Below are 18,401 nucleotides of genomic sequence, written 5' to 3'. Positions count from 1 at the left end.
CCCAACCCCAAACTCTTTCTATTACACCAGGCATCCCTGTGTGCTCTGAGTGATGTATCCGTCTCTCCTTCTACAGAGATGCGCCTAACGCTCCATCTCTGGCTTCCCAATCTCTCCTCCCAGCGCAGGCGAGATCTCCAGCATAGATGGGGTTAAAGCAGAGCCTCTGGCCCCAACCCGCGCTGGGGAGGAATGGGGGGAACAAGACGGGTCGTAGTAGATCCCTCCGCGGGCAACTCGTGCCGGAACTTCTTCGTGCGGGAAACCCCGGGGTACGGAAGGCGGCGGCTGCTGCTGGGGCCGCAGGAGGAGGAGGAAGAGCAGGAGGAGGAGGAGGAGGAGGAGAGGAGGGGAGGAGGAGGAGAAGGGCGGGGCTTTCCCCAGGGGGAGGAGGACCGAGGCGGAAGGACACACGAGGCGCAGAGAAGCAAAAACTTTCTGCCAAACTCCGGGCGGCGGTGGCGGCTGTTGCTGGTACTTGTGCTGCTCGGATCCGGGGCGCGGGGCTGTCTATGCGCTGCGCTTAACCTGCCTGGGCCCCCCGGGGGAGGGTCCTAGCGCCGCGGTTGCAGTCCGAGAGTGGGGGGGCTCCACGGCAGGGACCCCCCCACCCCATGTGGATCAGCTTGGGCGAAGGAGGAGGAGGAGGAGGAGGAGGCGACCGAGAAGATGCCCGCCCTGCGTCCTGCCCCGCTCTGCCTGCTGCTGGGTCTCTGGCTGTGCCAAGGCGCGCCCACCCTAGGTGAGTATCTCCAGGTGGCCATGGTAGGCGTTCTCCGTTCCTCTGCGCCCCCCAGGGTCCACCCCACTTTATCCCCTTCTCTCCCTTCCCTTTCCTTCCCTCCCAGGCCACCCGCAGTTAATGTGCCCCCTCCAAGCCGGGGCATGGAGAAAGGTGGGGGGCGTCAGGCTTGCCGGGCTTACTGCAGCCTTCCCGTGGGGTGAAACAATTTGATTAATGAGAGCCCCTTACGTCTTCGGTTCTCCCTTCACGGAGGTGGGCGGGTGGGGGACGGGGGGAGCTGCACGCCCCCTCCCCTACCTCAGTCGAGCAGGGGCGAGAGGGGGCTGCTGGAGTCTCGGCCCCTGCGGACTTGGCGAGAGCCGAGCTGACCTTGGGCCCTGCCCAGCCTAACAAAGGGTTACAGTTCAGCGGGCTGCGAGCCGCACGCCCCTAGCGCTTCTGGCTCCAGGAATGCCAGACGCCCTCATGGGGGGAGGTCGCCCGCTGCCTGAGCCGATCGTACCTTCCCTGCCAAGGAGATTTAGATCGGAACCTTGGCCTGGGGTCGTGGATCTGCGCTGGGTGAAGGGTCCATTGAACTCAGCCCAGGCCTGCAAACGTTCATTCAGTCCGGACTGTGTGCTGGGCAGCGCGCTTGGGATTTCTGACAGCACCCCCCCTTCTGCCTGAGTGTTTCGGGAGTCTCGTGGGCTTTGCCCACGTTGTGGCAGGAGGAATAGGAAAACTCGTGTGGCCTCATACTAAGGCAATTAAAATCTCAACGCTTGTCATTCTCCCAAAGCCACAGATTCCCAACTTTATCTTTGGCGGGGGGTTGGGGAGGGGGGACGCTGCTTGGAAGAACTGCTATGTGACATTGACCATCTTCTCCAACTTGGAGACGGTATTGGCTACTCTTCAGGCATCTCCCCCGCCCCCTGTAGAGAGCGGGGAGGGTGGGAGGGGTAACGCTCATTCTCAAAGTGCCTTCATTAGGACGTCGTCTTTTAAGAGTGTTATCAAATCGAGTCTCTGAACACATTTGAAGGTCGTTTTGCTAAAAAAGAAAGGGGAGGCGGAGGAGGTGTATGTGTGTGGGAGAATCTAAATGATGAAACCGTCTTTTCCAGGAAGAATCTTTTAAAAACCACAAAACGAGAACTTTCTTACTTTTAAAGAAAAGGTGCTCAGCTTTGAGATGAGTTTTTGGCTCTTCTCAGTTTTGAATAGCAGGGGATGTTAAAAATGCAGATCATGTGTTTTGTTTTTTAAAAGAGCCCAGAGATATCCTTCCACCTGAAAAAGTGGACTTAGGCATTTTCTGGTACAAATGCACCTGCCCAAGGATATCTGAGGTGAACCAAAGATATGTGCCGAGGAACTGTGATTGTACTTTCTGATGAAGTACCATCAGTCAAAGGGCATTAGGAAGTATTTCAAGTTGTATAGGTTCTTTTCTTCTCCTTGAAAGGAAAGAAATGATGTAATGTGTGATTTGGGGTGGGCGGAGGTGGCAAAATTAGCAAGATCAGATGGACTCTTGAGTCTAGGGAGATATAACCCTCACTCATTCTCTTAGTAACTTGTTTTGGCAAGTTAACTAATCTTTCTGACCCTCAATTTCCTCGTTGTAAAAAAAAAAAAAAAGAAAGAGAGAGATGGGAAATAAATAAAACTTTCCATAGTCATTGGAGCAGAACTAATAGATGAGATTGAAAGGCACAGTACAAAATTGTGCCCAAGAAGAAGAAAATAGGATTCCTTTCTGTTAAGAGAGGACCTTTCTCGTTTAAGGATCTTTGAACACTGATCTGTGTCTGCCTAGCTATGTCGGTGGCAGGTATCCATCCCTATTCTGGAGAATCTGAGCATCAAATGAGGTCAGCTGAGTAATAAATAGAATTCCCCAGTTTTCTATGCTGTTAAACTTGACTGCTCCAAGGGAGAGTAAAGCCTACTTTTTAGTAACTGTCCTGAATTACATCAAATTATTAACTGTGAGCTCTTTTCTGAAAATCTCCATCTCTTTATCAATTGGGTTCTCCCGAGGTACCAATTAGAAAACACCCTTCTGACCCTTTGAATGTCTTGTATTGGGCTTGTTGCCAGGATGTAATTTACACATCATTGAGTTCCCCAGCGGAGAACTGTCAGCTCCTTTCTTGTGGTTCTCCAAACAGCCATCTGTGGCCACACCTATATCCCAGGATCTCCTTTCCTTACAATTGGTGGGTACTTTCAGATCTTGCTGCCTGCTGGATAATTCACCTTGATCTGGTATTTTTTGTTTGTTTGTTTGAATAGAATTGCCTTCTACAGTGTTTTGGTCTTAGAAATAATTGCTTTAGAAAATGTTGTACTCTTGTCAATTTGTTTGAATACTAAGACAAAAAAGGCACCTAGGTGGTGCAGTCGATAGAGCACTGGCCCTGGAGTCAGGAGGACCTGAGTTCAAATGCGGCCTCAGACACTTGACACATACTAACTGTGTGACCCTGGGCAAGTCACTTAACCCCAATTGCCTCACCCCCAAAAAAACAAAAACAAAAGAGCATGATTTTTTTTGGACCTTTTTCCCTTTTGTACTGGCCTCCTGTCCCCCCTTTCCCCCCTTCCCCCCCAATGAGGGGTAAGTGACTTGCCCAGGGTCACTCAGCTAGTAAGTGTCAAGTGTCTGAGGTCAGATTTGAACTCAGGTCCTCCTGAATCCAGGGCCACTGCTTTATCCACTGCTTCACCTAGCTGCCCCCTCCTCATGTCTCTTTTTATGAAATTGGAGGGAGGGAGGGAGGGGAGACATTTCTGAGTGACTTTCTTCAAGAAACGTCCATAATTTTATCCTGCTGTATGGTGCCTTCCCTGGGTTGATCGTTTCCAATTCATTCTGTATGTAGTTTGTATATTGTCTCCACTATTAGACTGTGAGCTCTTTGAGAGCAGGGTCTGTCTTTTGCTTTTATTTGTATCCTCATTGCTTAGCACAGTGAATGACAGCATTTAATAAATGTTTATTGACTGACTGCTCAGCTTCTGGAGGTGACCTCTGTCCTCTCCCTGCTTTGTCTCTGTTCTCTCCAGCTGCACAAAGGGGTACTTTGTCACCTGCACTCTGACTGCTCAGTTTAGGACCTTTGGATGTGGTGGGATATGTCTGGAAGCTTTAGAGCTGCTTCTGATAATCTTTGTGAATATGTTGATCTTTGAAACAATATAATTTGTATCATTTTGCAGATGCTTCCATTCCCTAGACATGCTTTCCTCCCCCTTAGAGAATTTTAAGAATAGATAAGACATCTAGTCCCTTGCTCACACTTGAGAGTGCTTTTTGGGCACACTTTTTTTGTTTGTTTGTTTGTTTGGTTTTTTTGTGGGGCAGTGAGGATTAAGTGACTTGCCCAGGGTCACACAGCTAGTAAGTGTTAAGTGTCTGAGGCCGGATCTGAGTTCAAATTCGGCCTCAGACACTTACCACTTACTAGCTGTGTGACCCTGGGCAAGTCACTTAACCCCAATTGCCTCACCAAAAGGAAAAAAAAAAGAGAGTGCTTTATGAAAGGTACTTCACAACTTTGTAAGTATAGGCACTCTTCTTACTGATGCAAACCAAGCTCCTTCATAACCTTAGTGGATATTTTTCACAAGTTGCTAGGGCCAAACTGAAAATCTTGATCCCTGGTGGCCAACCCTGGTGAGGGGCTTCTCTGAACTTAGCCAGAAGGGTCTTCATGTGAGCATCTTTGGCAGTGTCCATCCTTGAAAACCTTTCCAACCTAGTACAGTGCCCACACTAGGAAAGATGTTGACAAACTTCAGTGAGTCCTGAGTAGTGGGAACATGATGATGGTGAGTTGCTTAAACCAGGCCATAGTAGAGTGGGAAGGGACTGGAGGTGTTTCGCTGGAAGAAGAGAACACTTAGGGTGACCCTTTCTACTTGTCTACAAGAATTTGAAAGGCTGTCACATGGAAGAGTGATTACAGTTGTTCTGCTTGGCCTCAGAGGGTAGAGCCTGGAGCACTGAATGGAAATGGCCCAGAAATAGATTAAGGGACACAAGAAGGATAAATAAACTTCCTAATAAGTTAGAGTTATCCCAAAGTAGAATCAGTTGCTGCAGGAGTTGCTGGTGAGCTGAGGCCGGGTGACCTTGAGCTGTTAGATGTTTTAAAAGAGATTCCCATTTCAGGTCCACATTGAACTAAATCTGGGTCTCTGGGTCTCTGGGTCCCATCACTTGAGATTGTCTGTGATTTTGCTTCAGTGGAATACAGGCTGTCGGTAATTCAAAGTTATAGCTTCGTGACATGACAGGTAACCTGAGTGGCGAGTGGGAACAGGTGAAATAAAAAAAAAACCTTAAATAAATTTATGTTAATTTCATTCTATTTTTAGTATGAAAGATAACTTTGAAAATTAATTCCTTTAGAGATTTTTTTTTTGGGAAAAGCTTGTGTTTTATATTTGAAATATAAAATAAATTACAGTTAATTTTTGAAGGATTTTTTTTTTTGGCAGGGGAAGGATTTCCAACTTGAACTTGTGATATTTTGAGGCACTCACAAAGTACACCAGACTGAGAAACACTTTGTGCAAAGTGAATTCATTTCTTTTCCATGGAGAGATTTCTCCTGAAACCAAATCCAAAGGAGACTAAAAAAAGAGAAGGCAGACAGTCCATAGACATTTAGTTACTGCCCACTGGGTATCAGGCACTGTGCTAAATACTGGGGATACAAAAAGAGGCAAGAGACAGCCCCTGCCCTCAGGGAGCTCACAGTCTAATGACAGAGTATATAGAATTTCTTGCTTGCCTTGTTTTGTGTGTCTTAGACCATTTCCCCAGCAAGATGTCAGCAGGTCCTGGGCCACACACAGCACCTAGTGCAGTGGGAGGAAGAGAGTAGGTGCTCAGAGCATACTTGCTGAGTAGAAGAGCCATATTTATTTACATGAACATCATTAGCCTCTTGTGGGCACAGTGGCCTCTTGGCACCTTTGGCTTCCACCCCTCCCCTCCCATGGGATGTCCTACAGGTGAGGCTGATGTTGACTCAGGTTTGCCTGGAAGCTGCTTTCACCTGTAGAGAGATGACATCGGCTGAAAGCTGACCCCACCTCTGGGAAGACTCATACTCCACCCTTTCTCTTGAATAGAGAGCAGCTCAGGTTTTTGTTTTTTCCCTTGGTGTTGGCATCCCTTCAGAGAATTTGTTCTCACCTCCCACTTCTGAACCCTCTGGGGGGGGGGTGCTGGGAATCCAGGGCTTGAAAGCCCAGAGATCCAGGGGGCTATCCTGGGCATCAAAGTGTAGGAATTGGGTGGGGCTGGACAAGATGACTTCTTGAGGTTCCTTCTGGGCATGGGTCTTGGATTCTTCTCATCACCCTTCCCCCTCCCCCTCCCCTTACACTGTCAATATTTGGGAAAGCTCGAATCCCCTGGGAGGGTTGTGTCTTTTGGTTACTGTTTAAAGTTTAATCTTTTTTTCAGGCTGTTAGTGCTTTTTCTAAAAAACATGCCTACTTAGCTCTCTCCAAATGGAGAGCCAGGCAGCAGGTCTGTTATCACAGTTAGAATATAGAAATCTTTTTTTTTTTTTTTGAATGGGGAGAAAAATCCAAACATTCAATCTTGTCGCCTATAGCTGTCAAATTCAGACCAGTATGTACTCTGTGCACAGCCCTTAAGGAAGTCCCATAATCCCCTCACAAGGAGATTGGGCTGACCTAGTACAATCATTTACTTTGTATCAATTTCATATTTATTTACAGGTGTTTATGTTTCCAATGATAGAATGTAAGTCACTTGCCAACTGAGGTTGATTTTGCTTTGGTCTCTCTATCCCTGATGCCTTGTGAATAGTAGATTATTAATAAATATCTGCCGAATTTATTCAGACTGTGGTAGCATCAGGACCTATGAAGCCCTGAAATCCTTTTGATGTTAAATGTTATGTTCCGTTCTCGGCCCTAGTGAACCGCACTTACCTTTGAAGATGTTACACATTGTTAAGACCTGTGACCACTTCTCTGTCTTGTGGTAGCCATCTCCCCTTCTTCCTTCTCCCCCTCCCTGCCCCCAAGGTGGACTGGTGACAAGAGACAGATCCTTGAAGAAGGAAGATGCAGTGGTGGAGAGGGGTAGGGGACGCTTCTAAGCTGAGCACTATGAACACTTGGATCTTTGGAAAGGAGCGGAGGGCTCTCCTTGGCAAAGTTTCTTGATGTTTGTGCCTTGGAGGGGAAAGAAGGCATGTTCCTGGGGTTCTGGATTTAATGAATCATTTGATCAATGTGCTCCATTGGACATAGGGAGTTTGTAAAGTAGTCTCTCTCCCTTCCTTCCTTCCCCTTCCTTCTTCCTTCCCCAAGGATATAAAAGTTAGGGGAGCAGAAGATAGGATAGAGGACGGAATAGTGGAGCCAGAAGAGACCTCAGACATTAATCAGAGCCAAATCCTTTCATTTTGCTGAGGGTCAGACTGAAGCCCTGGGAGGGAAGTAAGTGACTTGCTCCAGATCACACTACTAGTTAATGGCAGTTCTAGGATCAGGACCCAGGTTCCTGACTGGTAGTTCTATGTTCTTTCCACTGGGCTGTAAGGAGGAGTTCTTAAGGGAGCCATGGATGGTAGTAAGGAGAACAAAGGAGTGACCACATTGATTTATTTGCATAAGTGTGAGTTGGATTTTTATAGCATCTTTCCTTTGATGAGATTCCTTTCCTTCTGTTGGCTTTGAGATTTTAAAAAGCTTAACCATCAGGACACCCACTGGGGTGGGAAGGAAGCTTGTCTCATGTTGTCGCCCTTGGTGGATGTGTTTCACCCATCACTTTACAGGACTGGGTAGAGAAGATATTGTCCCTGCCCCTCTCAAGGAGCGTATTAGGTCATCCTTGAGGAGGCTGGGCTAATGAGCACACAGCTAAGTCTGAAATAGTCATCCGTGATTTATCCACACATTTGGAAAGCTGTTTCCTGTCGCTGGGCTGACTCAGAAGTGCAGGCCTTCTAGGGAGTGTGGCCCAAGGCTGTGACCCAGCTGGAAGGCATGTCACCACACTCTCAGGGTTCCTGATCCTAGGCACAGGGATGGTCTCCACACCCATCCACTCCAGTTGTGAATTGGAGGTTTCTTTTTTTCCGTGGGCTAGAAGTCAGATCTCTTTGTGAAAATACACTTTACAAATCAAGGGTCTGACTATACCCAGAGGTCTTATTAAGAGAAAAGATGAAGGCTCTTTGCTCTGGTGGGGGTATGGATGTAAACTATTTGGCATGATTGTGTGGGTGAGTGTGTTGGGAGAGGGATGGCGGGCTTCCTGTTGAGTCCTGAATGCCAAGCCCGACCCGAGATGAGGCTTGGCTTAACTAAGAAGTTCTCCCTTAGAAGATTCATTTCCCGTGTCAGTGGTTGAAGGATCCTTTGTGTTTCCTAGAAAGGATTGAGGTGGTATCGTGGACTCACCCAGAGTTTCTGCCCCAGTTGGCATGGGGATTCCACCCCATCAGTTAATCATAACTGGCAGCATCTTCCCTCAGCCTTTTGTGCTTGTCCTGGCAAAAGCCTCGTTTTACCAGCTCCCCAGAAGTCCAGGCTTTAACTGGACGGGACTGAGTAAACCCTTTTTTTTTTTGGGTGGGGGCTTGGAGATGGGGGGATGGGACCTTCTTGGCTCCCTTTGCTCCTCCTAAACATCAGGCTGATTCCTTTGTTGCAGCTCTGAGGACTGTCCTTCATCTCCTGGCTAGGTTCTAAGGGGCCAGCATTTCTCTGGGCTGTCGTGCTGTGCCCTTCTTTGGAGGCCTGCCTAGGGCGGTTACTGGTCTCCAAGTTAGTTCTCATGCAGGATGTTGGCAGCTCAGCCCCAGCTCTCAGATCCATGCATACATTATGCACACATCATGCCAGGACTGCCCCATTGCAGCACAAACACAGGTTGGGCTTATTGGGGTTGCAGAACCTGTTCCCTTGGCTAAGAGCACCTTGCCCGCCTTCTTTTAGCATATTTATTTATACGAAGTGGGTATGCATAAATATCGTTGTGGGAAGGAGACACAGAAAAGGGGAATTTTGGTGTGTTCTAAGTCTTGTCTAGTTAAAGGTAGATGGTCTTCTAAAAATAAAAATACACTTTCTGGGGCTTGAAGCTCTTCTCACACCTTGTTTAGCCTGTTGTCTCATGTGGTGGCAGGTGTGTGTCTGCTTTCCTTTGCTTCCCTTTCTTGCCGTTTGTGATCTTTTCTTGCTCATTTCTCTTTTGCAAGAGAACTACTGGAAGACTTTAAAAGACCAAAGAGAGATGAAGCAGCCCATCTTGACTGGTGGGACTCAGTGGGGAGAGAAGCTGCCTTGTTGGAGAGTTCTTGTCTTTGTAATTCATGTGGTGATAATTAACTACAGCCCTGATAAACCCAGAGCAACCTCTGAATGGCGATAGACACAAAACTAGGGAATGCTCAAGGCTGTAAATGAACTTTTTACTCCTCTGAGTAACAAATTATGTATCAGAATTCTTCATAGAAACTTTCATTATGATTCCGTATCTGGCCGCTCCCATCTGCCCAGAGAGATGCCTTGTCTTCTTGGCATTTGTTGCTGTGTTAGGTCATTGGATTTTTTTTTTTAAGTGAGGAAGTTGGGGTTAAGTGACTTGCCCAGGGTCACACAGCTAGTAAGTGTTAAGTGTCTGAGGCTGGATTGGAACTCAGGTCCTCCTGACTCCAGGGCTGGTGCTCTATCCACTGTGCCACCTAACTGCCCTCACACCACCTAGATGCCCCTGGCCATTGGATTTTTTTTTCTTTTGTGAGGCAATTGGGGTTAAGTGACTTGCCCAGGGTCACACAGCTAGTAAGTGTTAAGTGTCTGAGGCCGGATTTGAACTCAGGTACTCCTGACTCCAGGGCCAGTGCTCTATGTACTGCACCACTTAGCTCCGCCCTGGTCATTGGATTTTAAAGGAATACATTCCATTTCAGCCTTTACTTATATTTTTTGTCTGTAATAGATGTAGCTGTGGGCATTTTATTATATGAATTTTACCTTAAAAGGGAAAAGGATGAACATCAACTCTAGTGTAGCTAGGGTAGATTAGTTAACTTTTGAGGGTGATTAGAGAAAGTCTTTTCAATCAGACCAGTCCGCCTTGTAACCAGAAGCGAGGAGTATGTGATGTTAACATATGGTATAGTACCTGTGGGATACGGATTTTGACAAAGCTTATTCTATATTACTCTCCCTCCTAGTGGCTAGTGACATTAACTTTCTTGTTGTTCCTCAAACAAAGCATTCCACGTCTCAGTTTTGTGTTTTTGTATAGGCTGTCCATTATACCTGGAGTGCAGGAGCCCCCCCCCCAATCCTCATTTTCCTTTAAAGCCCAGCTCCAAGGCTTCTTCCAACATGAGGCCTTTCTTTTTTTTTTTTGTGAGGCAATTAGGGTTAAGTGACTTGCCCAGGGTCACACAGCCAGTAAGTGTTAAGTGTCTGAGGCCAGATTTGAACTCAAGTCCTCCTGACTCCAGGGCTGGTGCTCTATCCACTGTGCCACCTAGCTGCCCCAACATGAGGCCTTTCTTGACTGGCCCAGCCTCTTGTAATTCCCCCAGGACTGCCTCCTACATTTATAGTGTGTGTGTGTGTGTGTGTGTGTGTACACATGTCACCCCTCCTATGGATGTGAGGATAATTCCATTTTTGTCCTAGCATGGTGCTTGGCCCATTTTTATCAGTCATTTTCAGTTGTGTCCAACTCTTCATGACCCCACTTGGGGTTTCCTTGGTGGTTTGCCATTTCCTTCTCCAGCTCTTTTGACAGAAGAGGAAACTGAGGCAAACAGGGCTCAGTGACTTGCCCAGGGTCACACAGATAGTAAGGGTCTGAAGTCAGATTTGAACTCAAGAAGTCTTCCTGACTCCAGGCTAGGAATTCTATCCACTGTGCTACCTAGCTGCCTGTCAGGCCCAGAGCAGGAGCTTCAGAAACACTTTTTATTTTTGGTTGATTAGTTTAAGGGTTGAAAGGACAGAGGGCCAGTTTTAATGTCAGTCCTACTCCCTTAAAACATGGTGTCTGGGGGCAGCTAGGTGGCACAGTGGATAGAGCACCGGCCCTGGAGTCAGGAGTACCTGAGTTCAAATCCGGCCTCAGACACTTAACACTTACTAGCTGTGTGACCTTGGGCAAGTCACTTAACCCCAATTGCCTCACCAAAAAAAAAACAAAACACAAAAACATGGTGTCTGCATGGCCATGGGTAAGTGACAACCTCTCAGTGTCCCAGGCAACTCTGGACAATCATAAATTATAGATGTTACAGATTTGTGAGTGGGGGGAGTTTCTGCACCAGGAGTTTTCTAAGCTAATGAAATTACAGGCGTGATCATTTTAAAAAATAGTAAGAGAATAACTCCATAATACATTTTAGCCCTGGAACAAGTTCCTTATAATGTTTTTAGAATTCTCTTTTTCTTCTGGATTTCAGTCCTGGATTGAGCACATGATAATGAGTGTGTTCTTGGGATGTATTGTTCTTCCTCTATTTTATAACGTGTGCCCTAGGAATGCAAAGCCAATTTAATAATATCTTGATGAATCACAACTAGGGTGGAAAACATGCTGAGAAGAGTAAATTTTTGTTAAAATGATAAATCATTGTGTAGAGTAGACCCAAATCAAGACTGTTTTCATCTCCACCATGATCCCATCCTCCCTCACCCTCCTGCCCCTCCTCTTGGCCATTGAAGACTTGTTAATTCGAGTTCATTCATACTTGTTTATGTGTACAATTTTTTGTGAAGATACTACATTTGAAACTACATTGTAACCTGCTCAAGAACAGAAACTGAGGCTGGGTGTTGACTCTTTCATTTTGACCTCTTTGGTCAACCAACCTCTCTGGTCCTTCAGGCCAGTAGACTGACTTGATTCCAACCAAACCAAGAAATCCTTAAATGGAACTGGCCGAATCAACCTGTCATCTGGGGACCTTATTAAAAAACATTTCTTCCTTTTCTATTCCAGTCTTCCCCGTCATTGGCGGCCCCTTCTCCCCCCACCCCCATTCCCTGTACATAGTGATCCCTTGATAAATGTTGTTGACTAATGTTGCAATCCAGAAAAGTAGTTTCAAGGATGTGTGGTTTAGAAAATTGTTGCATTGCTTCTGGGCCCAAGGGACCAGCCGAATTGCCGTGTGCTCAGGCGCTGTGGGATTTAAGTATCTGGTTCTGAGAAATTTCAGGCAGAATGAATGCTCTCTCAAGGGCTGGTGGAATTTGCGGAGCTGGGAAAGTGCCAGCTACATTACCATATTTAAAGTGAGCCTGAAAGGGGAGAAAAATAACATTTCTAAGCACCTGAAAGAGAAAGGCCTCTCAGAAGGACAGACCGTGACCTTGGAGTTATGGGGGCCAGGATTCTGGAGAGAGACAGACCGGTTTTGATTCCAGTAGCCTTTGTATCCCAAGCAAAAGGAAATTAAAGATGAAGAAATAAAATTTGGTTGGAAAATAATTTTCATGCATGGTATTTTTAGAAGTAAGAAAACTATTCCATCCAGAATATATACATCAAGAAGCTTGTCCAGCAGGTGAAACTTCAGATCACACACCTTTTTTTTCCTAAATGCCAAGATATGAATGTAAGATTTAGTTCCTTTTTTATCCAATAATTTCTTTTGTTGGCTATTTATCATTAAAATTTTAAAAATAACTTCTTACTTTTCTTAAAGTTCAGTTAAGATTCACCAAGTCTTCTTCTTATTTCTTTGTATGATACTGAATTTCTTACTAAGGCACAGTACTTGCCTTTGGGAACCTCATGCCGTGCATTTTCTGGTATGACCACCAATTATGCTGAACATAATCAACTTTTTCTGCTGTATTTTTCTTCCTTATAAAAAATAGGTATAGTATCCAAGGATGTTTAAAATATCAAATAAGTAAAACTAGTCATTTTAGTTATATCACATAGACATGTTCTGTAAAACTGATTTACGCCGTGATTTGTCTATGTCTTATTTCCACAAGCCTCTGTGACCTAAGTGGGGGCAGAGATCAAGTCTTATATTTTTTGTATGTTCTGCAGCAGCTCATACAGGATTGAACTCATGCTTTGTCTCTGGTTTCAGAGGATGAAATGGTCTTCCCCTTTGCTAAGGCTAACCAGCACTTTGCACAATGCCTGTCATGTAGTAGGTGCTTAATAAATGTTGATTGAATTGAATTATTCATGCTTGATTTTCCATCACCTCTTGTTTCATCCACAAGACCTTTGGTTATTCTTCTGCCCATCTTCAATCTCTTTCTGCCTACAAACATGCTTAGGTTTCTTCAATCTGGGGGTAGAGGGGGAAACATCCTCTCAAATAAAATTATGTATCCTGCTAAACTTTTAATTTTGGGGAGTGGGTGGCACAATGAGGGTTAAGTGACTTGCCCAGGGTCACACAGCTAGTAAGTGTTAAGTGTCTGAGGCTGGATTTGAACTCAGGTCCTCCTGAATCCAGGGCCGGTGCTTTATCCACTGCACCACCTAGCTGCCCCCACTACTAAACTTTTAGAAAGAGGACTGTGCTATGGATCTGTTTCACTGCTCCCTCTTCAACCCCTTGGAGTCTTCCTTCTAGCCCCTCCCACCCCTCCACTGCAGTGGAAGTCCAGCTTCCTCATTTTACAGACAAGGAGGTTGATGCCCATACAGATGTGGATGATTTGCTCAGGGTCACACAGAATAAGTTGCTGGGCTGCGATGTGTGCCCAGGTCCTTTTGGCTCTAGAAATGCCAGACTTTCTCCTGTATCCAAATGCTTCCGATTTGGCTTCCTCCTCCTCCGGTTAAAGTCACTTACGTAGCTGCCGTCACTTGTATTGTGCCATTTGTTTGGGTCGGCCTTAAAATTACCCCCTCCACCCACCATGTTTCTCTGTGTTCTTCATTGCTAATTTCTTAACTGTACGATGTTATTCCATTATCTTCATACATCACAGTTTGGGGGGCTATTTGCCAGTCAGTGGGCATCCACTTTATTTCTACTTCTTTGCTATCACAAATAATGCTTTCGAATTTCCTTCCTGCCCTTCTGCTCCTGCATCCTTCCAGCATGACCTCACCTGGGACTCTGCGCTCTCCATGTAGCCAACCCTTGCCACACAGTCCTCAGTTAAACCCGCTCTTACTGAAAGGGCACCTGGGGCAGCTAGGTGGTGCAGTGGATAAAGCACTGGTCTTGGATTCAAGAGGACCTGAGTTCAAATCCAGCCTCAGACACTTGACACTTACTAGCTGTATGACCCTGGGCAAGTCACTTAACCCTCACTGCCCCACCAAAAGAAAAAAAAAAGGAAAAAGAAAAAAAAGAAAGGGTACCTCATCCAGTCTCCCAGTGACACCACTGACCATCCCGGTGACCTTAGCCTTCCCTAGCTACCACTCCCTTTTAAGTGCCTTTCCCTCATTAGAAAGGATCCTCCTGGAGGGGAAGGCTTGTCTCTTCTGTGTTTGTAACCCCAGCACTTATCTCTGTGCCTAGTACTTGGGATGTGCTTCCTGAAGACTTCTTCATTCCTTCCTTTAGAAGGGGCCTTTCTTTTTTGTCTCTGACCACTTGGGGGTATATGCCCTGGAGTGGGATAATGACATTAACTACTTCCTTTCTAATCAACTCTGGTACTCTGGATGGGTGCCTCCTTTGGCCCCCTGCAAGGAATCAGTTGTCATTTACATCAGTGTCTAAATGGATCTGTGATCTCTCAGGGGGCATTCATTCCCTCCGCACAATTCCTCCTTTCCTGTTCCTTCTAGGCCATGTCTTTTTCCCCCCTTTTAAAATTCTGAACTTAAATACCAAATCAAACAGATATTTCCATATATGTGTATATACACTACATATGTCCACACACGTGTATATTCACTGCATATATGTGAACACACATGTATACACGACAATGTGCACACATAAAATGATATGTACAGGCACAGGAGTGAATGCACAATGCATGTATACATGTGCACATGCATATACACTCATGCATCTATATAATACACATTGATGCATACATAATATATGCATGTATATGCAATACCTATGTCCATATATACACATATTTGCATGCACACATATATACACATATAGCCATACACACACTGTTCATGTACACACATATGTATATCCATCCATCCATCCATACACACATACAGGAGAAGATTGAACCTGTGAACCTCTATTATATAGAGCTTGCTTTTCTTTGAAAGTATATAACATAAATCCAGCATATAACCACCAGAGCCCTCCCTCTTTATTTGTGTGATTCTTTCTTCCACATCTCTCCATAAGTCATCCAGAGGTGTTTGTTCTAGCCACTGTCTCCAGCCCCTCTTCTTGGTTCTCTTCATGTTTCCCGGACACCAGATTGACGCTCAGTCTGTCTCACTCTCACTAAACGGCCCATCTTTTCCAGCTGGACAGGTCCCTGGTGATGGCCTTTACCCTACTTCTTAAGCACAAGCTGTCATTGGTGAGACCTCCTTTTAACCATCATGCACTTTTGTCCTTTGGGTTGCTTACAGTTTTGATTCTTCTGAAATCATGGGATTAACATGAACCACACACAGCCATACGTAGCATCACCAGAAGAATGTAGGTGTTAAAAAGATGAGATTTTGTGGCAGTTTAATATTTTTGAGAGCATAGAACAGTTCCCTGAATAGAGTCCAGCCCAGGCTTCTTTTCCATTCTGGGTTTGCTTTGAAGATGGAGAGGCCAGCTCACATACTGCCTGGGCAGTGCTGTGTGGTGTAAGCTGACCAGTATGGATCTGCTCTCAGTTTCTTCTTGTCTTCTGTTGTTGGGTCAAGCTCCTCTTCCCTGACTTCTTTTCTCCATCCCACTTTTCATCTCTTTATATACTTTCTCTCTTGGTTATCTTACCTATTTTCATGTCTTTTGCTTTCTGTGAAAATAACTTGGGACTCTATGTATTCAATCCCAGTCTCCCCTCTGAGCTCCAGGCCCTCATCTCTGTCTTCATCTTAGAGCCAGAGATCTCCCCCTCCATGTTCCCCGGCTGGCACCACAGACTTGGAGCTAAGGGATACAACTGTGCTTCCTTTGGTATAAGAAACTCCCAGGTGAGGAATTCCCTCTACTCACACACGTTGACAGCTTCTAGTTTGAGAGGGTCCCACGTGTCAGGATGTGTCAGAGGAAGGACTTCAGCTCCGGTCTTCTTGGTTTCAGAGTTGGGTCTGTCGATTGTGTTCCTCCCTGCCTATCCATCACAAATTCTACACATCTCAAAATGAACTCATCTTCCCCTTCAAAACCCATCTTCCTCCCAACTTCCCTGTTTCTGTTGGTGGCACCCCCAAGACATTCGGTCTTAAAATCTTAGTCATTTTTTTGTTTTTCTTTTTTCCTCACACTCTACATCCAGCTAACTGCTAAAGCCCATCTGACCCCACAGCTTTTCTCCTTCCCATCTGTCTTTTCTCCTCCTCCTGCCATCATATAAGTGTGGTACACTGGGAAGAACTCTGGGCTTCGAGTCAGAACGAGTCCTGGGTTCAACTCTAGGCTCCCGCAGTAAGGAATTGGGTGACTCTGGGCAAATAAGATTACCTTTTCCAAGCCACAGCTGCCTCGTGTGTAAAGTAAGGATGCTACTTGCATTAGCTACCTACCTACATATCTGCTGTACAGAGTTGTTTGTTAGGGGGAAAATGAGGAGTTGTCTTTTTGGCTATTTATTGTTATAGCCTCCTACTTGGCTTTCCTACCTTAGTTGTCAATGTAATATTCCTAATGCTCTAGTCTGTCACATTCCTTTGCACAAAATCTCTCAGTGGCTCCCTATGGTCTATGTCAGGGGTCAGCCCAAGCTGGCTTGCCCTTGTTTTTATGGGCCCTGTAAGTTTTTACATTTTTAACTATAATAAAATATTATTTTAAGGTGCAAAAAAGAATCTTTAGCTTGTGGACTGTACAAAAACAGGCGTCAGAATGGATCCTGCTGGACCACAGTTTCTGTGATAAAATAGAGCTTCCTTAGCCTCGTGCTTAAAGCCCTCCATAATAACTTCAATTTATCTTCCCATTCTCTTCGCATTGGGCTCTACTTCTGAGCTAGCTGGATGGTACTATTGGCTGTTTCCTGATCTCATGCAGTATTCCGCTGTCTGTTGGGATTGTTGCTGGCTCTTCTCTCTTCTTATCTGCCTGTTGAAATCCTTTTCTTCCCTTAAGGTCTAGCTTAGGTGCCGCCTCTTCCCTGAAGCCTTCTTTCCCACCCTGATTGATTGAAAGGTGTTTCTTCTTTCTCGAGTTCACCAGGCCCTGTCTCTTTTGCCCATCAAGTTCGTCAGTGTATCATATTTACTTATGTACATGTTGTATCTGACCTATTTGATCGTAAGCCCCTTGAAGGAAGGCACTTAATTCCTTTTCATCTTTGAATTCCCAGTACCTTGAATAATACCTTGCATATAGTCAAGTGCTTAATAAAAATGTTTTTTTGAATTGTTGATTAAAATGCAGTTGTGACCTATGAGGGAAAACCCCAGGTGTTCCCCATCTTGAGTCTACAACCTTTCCCTTTCCCCAGCCCTACCCCCTCTTCCTGAGGTCTTCAGCTTGCTGCTATCATCAAGCTGTCTCTTGTGGGATAGAGAGTGAGGTGAAGCTGGGTACAGCATCAAGGCACCCAGAATTCTGACCCCATCACTTAATAATCCTGGGCAACTGCTGGTACAGCAGATATAGCACTGGACATGGACTCAGGAAAAAACAGAGTTCAAATCCAGCCTCAGAGGATCCAGGGCAAGTTAGTTACTTGATGTCTGTCTCAGTTTCCTTATTTGTAACAGCCCCTACTTCCTAGAGTTGTTTTGAGGTTAAAATGCGGTAATATTTGTAGAGCACTTTGCAATCCTTAAAGTTGTATGTAAACATTAGCTTTTGTTACTATTTATTGTCAGTTGCTGAGCCTATTTCCTCACTTGTAAAGTGAGGGAAGGAATTCTTGTACTACCTTTCTCGCCGGGTGGCTGTAAAGATCAAAAGATGATGAGCATATGATGGTTTTAGACTTTAACTCATCATATAAATGTAAGCTGTGATTAATAATTCCAGTTTGCAAACATTTGCTAAGCATCTACTGTGTGAGATTCACAGTTCCCGCCCCTACTGAGTTGACATCTAGTAAAATGGGGAGATCCAGGGCTAGCTGAGTGTGCTGACCCATTCTGGCCTGCTAGCCTTCTTTCCCATTGCTTAGTTTCCATTACAGACAAGCCAATTCAGGTTTGAGAAGTAATGACGTCTGAACAAAAAGAATTGAGTGAAGCTGATCTCTCTTTTGCCTAGAATGGACCTTGGGGTCCCCACCTCTGTCTTCTTTCGTGTCTTTAGTTGACTCTGCTAGCGGGTGGCTTTCTCAAATTCGCCCCAGTTGACAGATACAAAGTCAAGTGTGGCTCAGGTTCACATGGGTGATGTTGGTGCTTCATAGCTGGTCACTTCCTTTTTGGGTTCATTCACGGTGGTATGGTTAAGAAGCTGGTTTAAGTGGGTGAGGCCCCTGCCGTAGGAAGAAAAGCTTCAATTCTAGCAGAAGGGGGCTTGGAATATTTTAGTTCCTCCAAGGATTCTCAGAAATAACCTTTGTGGTGTGC

General features: G+C 45.4%; 1 protein-coding gene across 1 annotated transcript in view; it reads left to right on the top strand.

Annotated features, from left to right (window-relative positions):
• Window positions 1-393: 393 nt before the first annotated feature.
• NOTCH2 (notch receptor 2) overlaps window positions 394-18,401 on the top strand; it is a 176,283-nt gene continuing 158,275 nt past the window's right edge. The window contains exon 1 of the mRNA XM_044001826.1: window positions 394-742. Within this exon, the coding sequence (XP_043857761.1) occupies window positions 670-742 (73 nt within the window). The 5' untranslated portion in view covers window positions 394-669. The remainder of the gene's footprint in view (window positions 743-18,401) is intronic.

The sequence above is a fragment of the Dromiciops gliroides genome, chromosome 4, assembly GCF_019393635.1.
Source record: "Dromiciops gliroides isolate mDroGli1 chromosome 4, mDroGli1.pri, whole genome shotgun sequence".
Classification (NCBI taxonomy): domain Eukaryota; kingdom Metazoa; phylum Chordata; class Mammalia; order Microbiotheria; family Microbiotheriidae; genus Dromiciops; species Dromiciops gliroides.
This window is presented reverse-complemented; position numbering and strand designations above follow the sequence as displayed.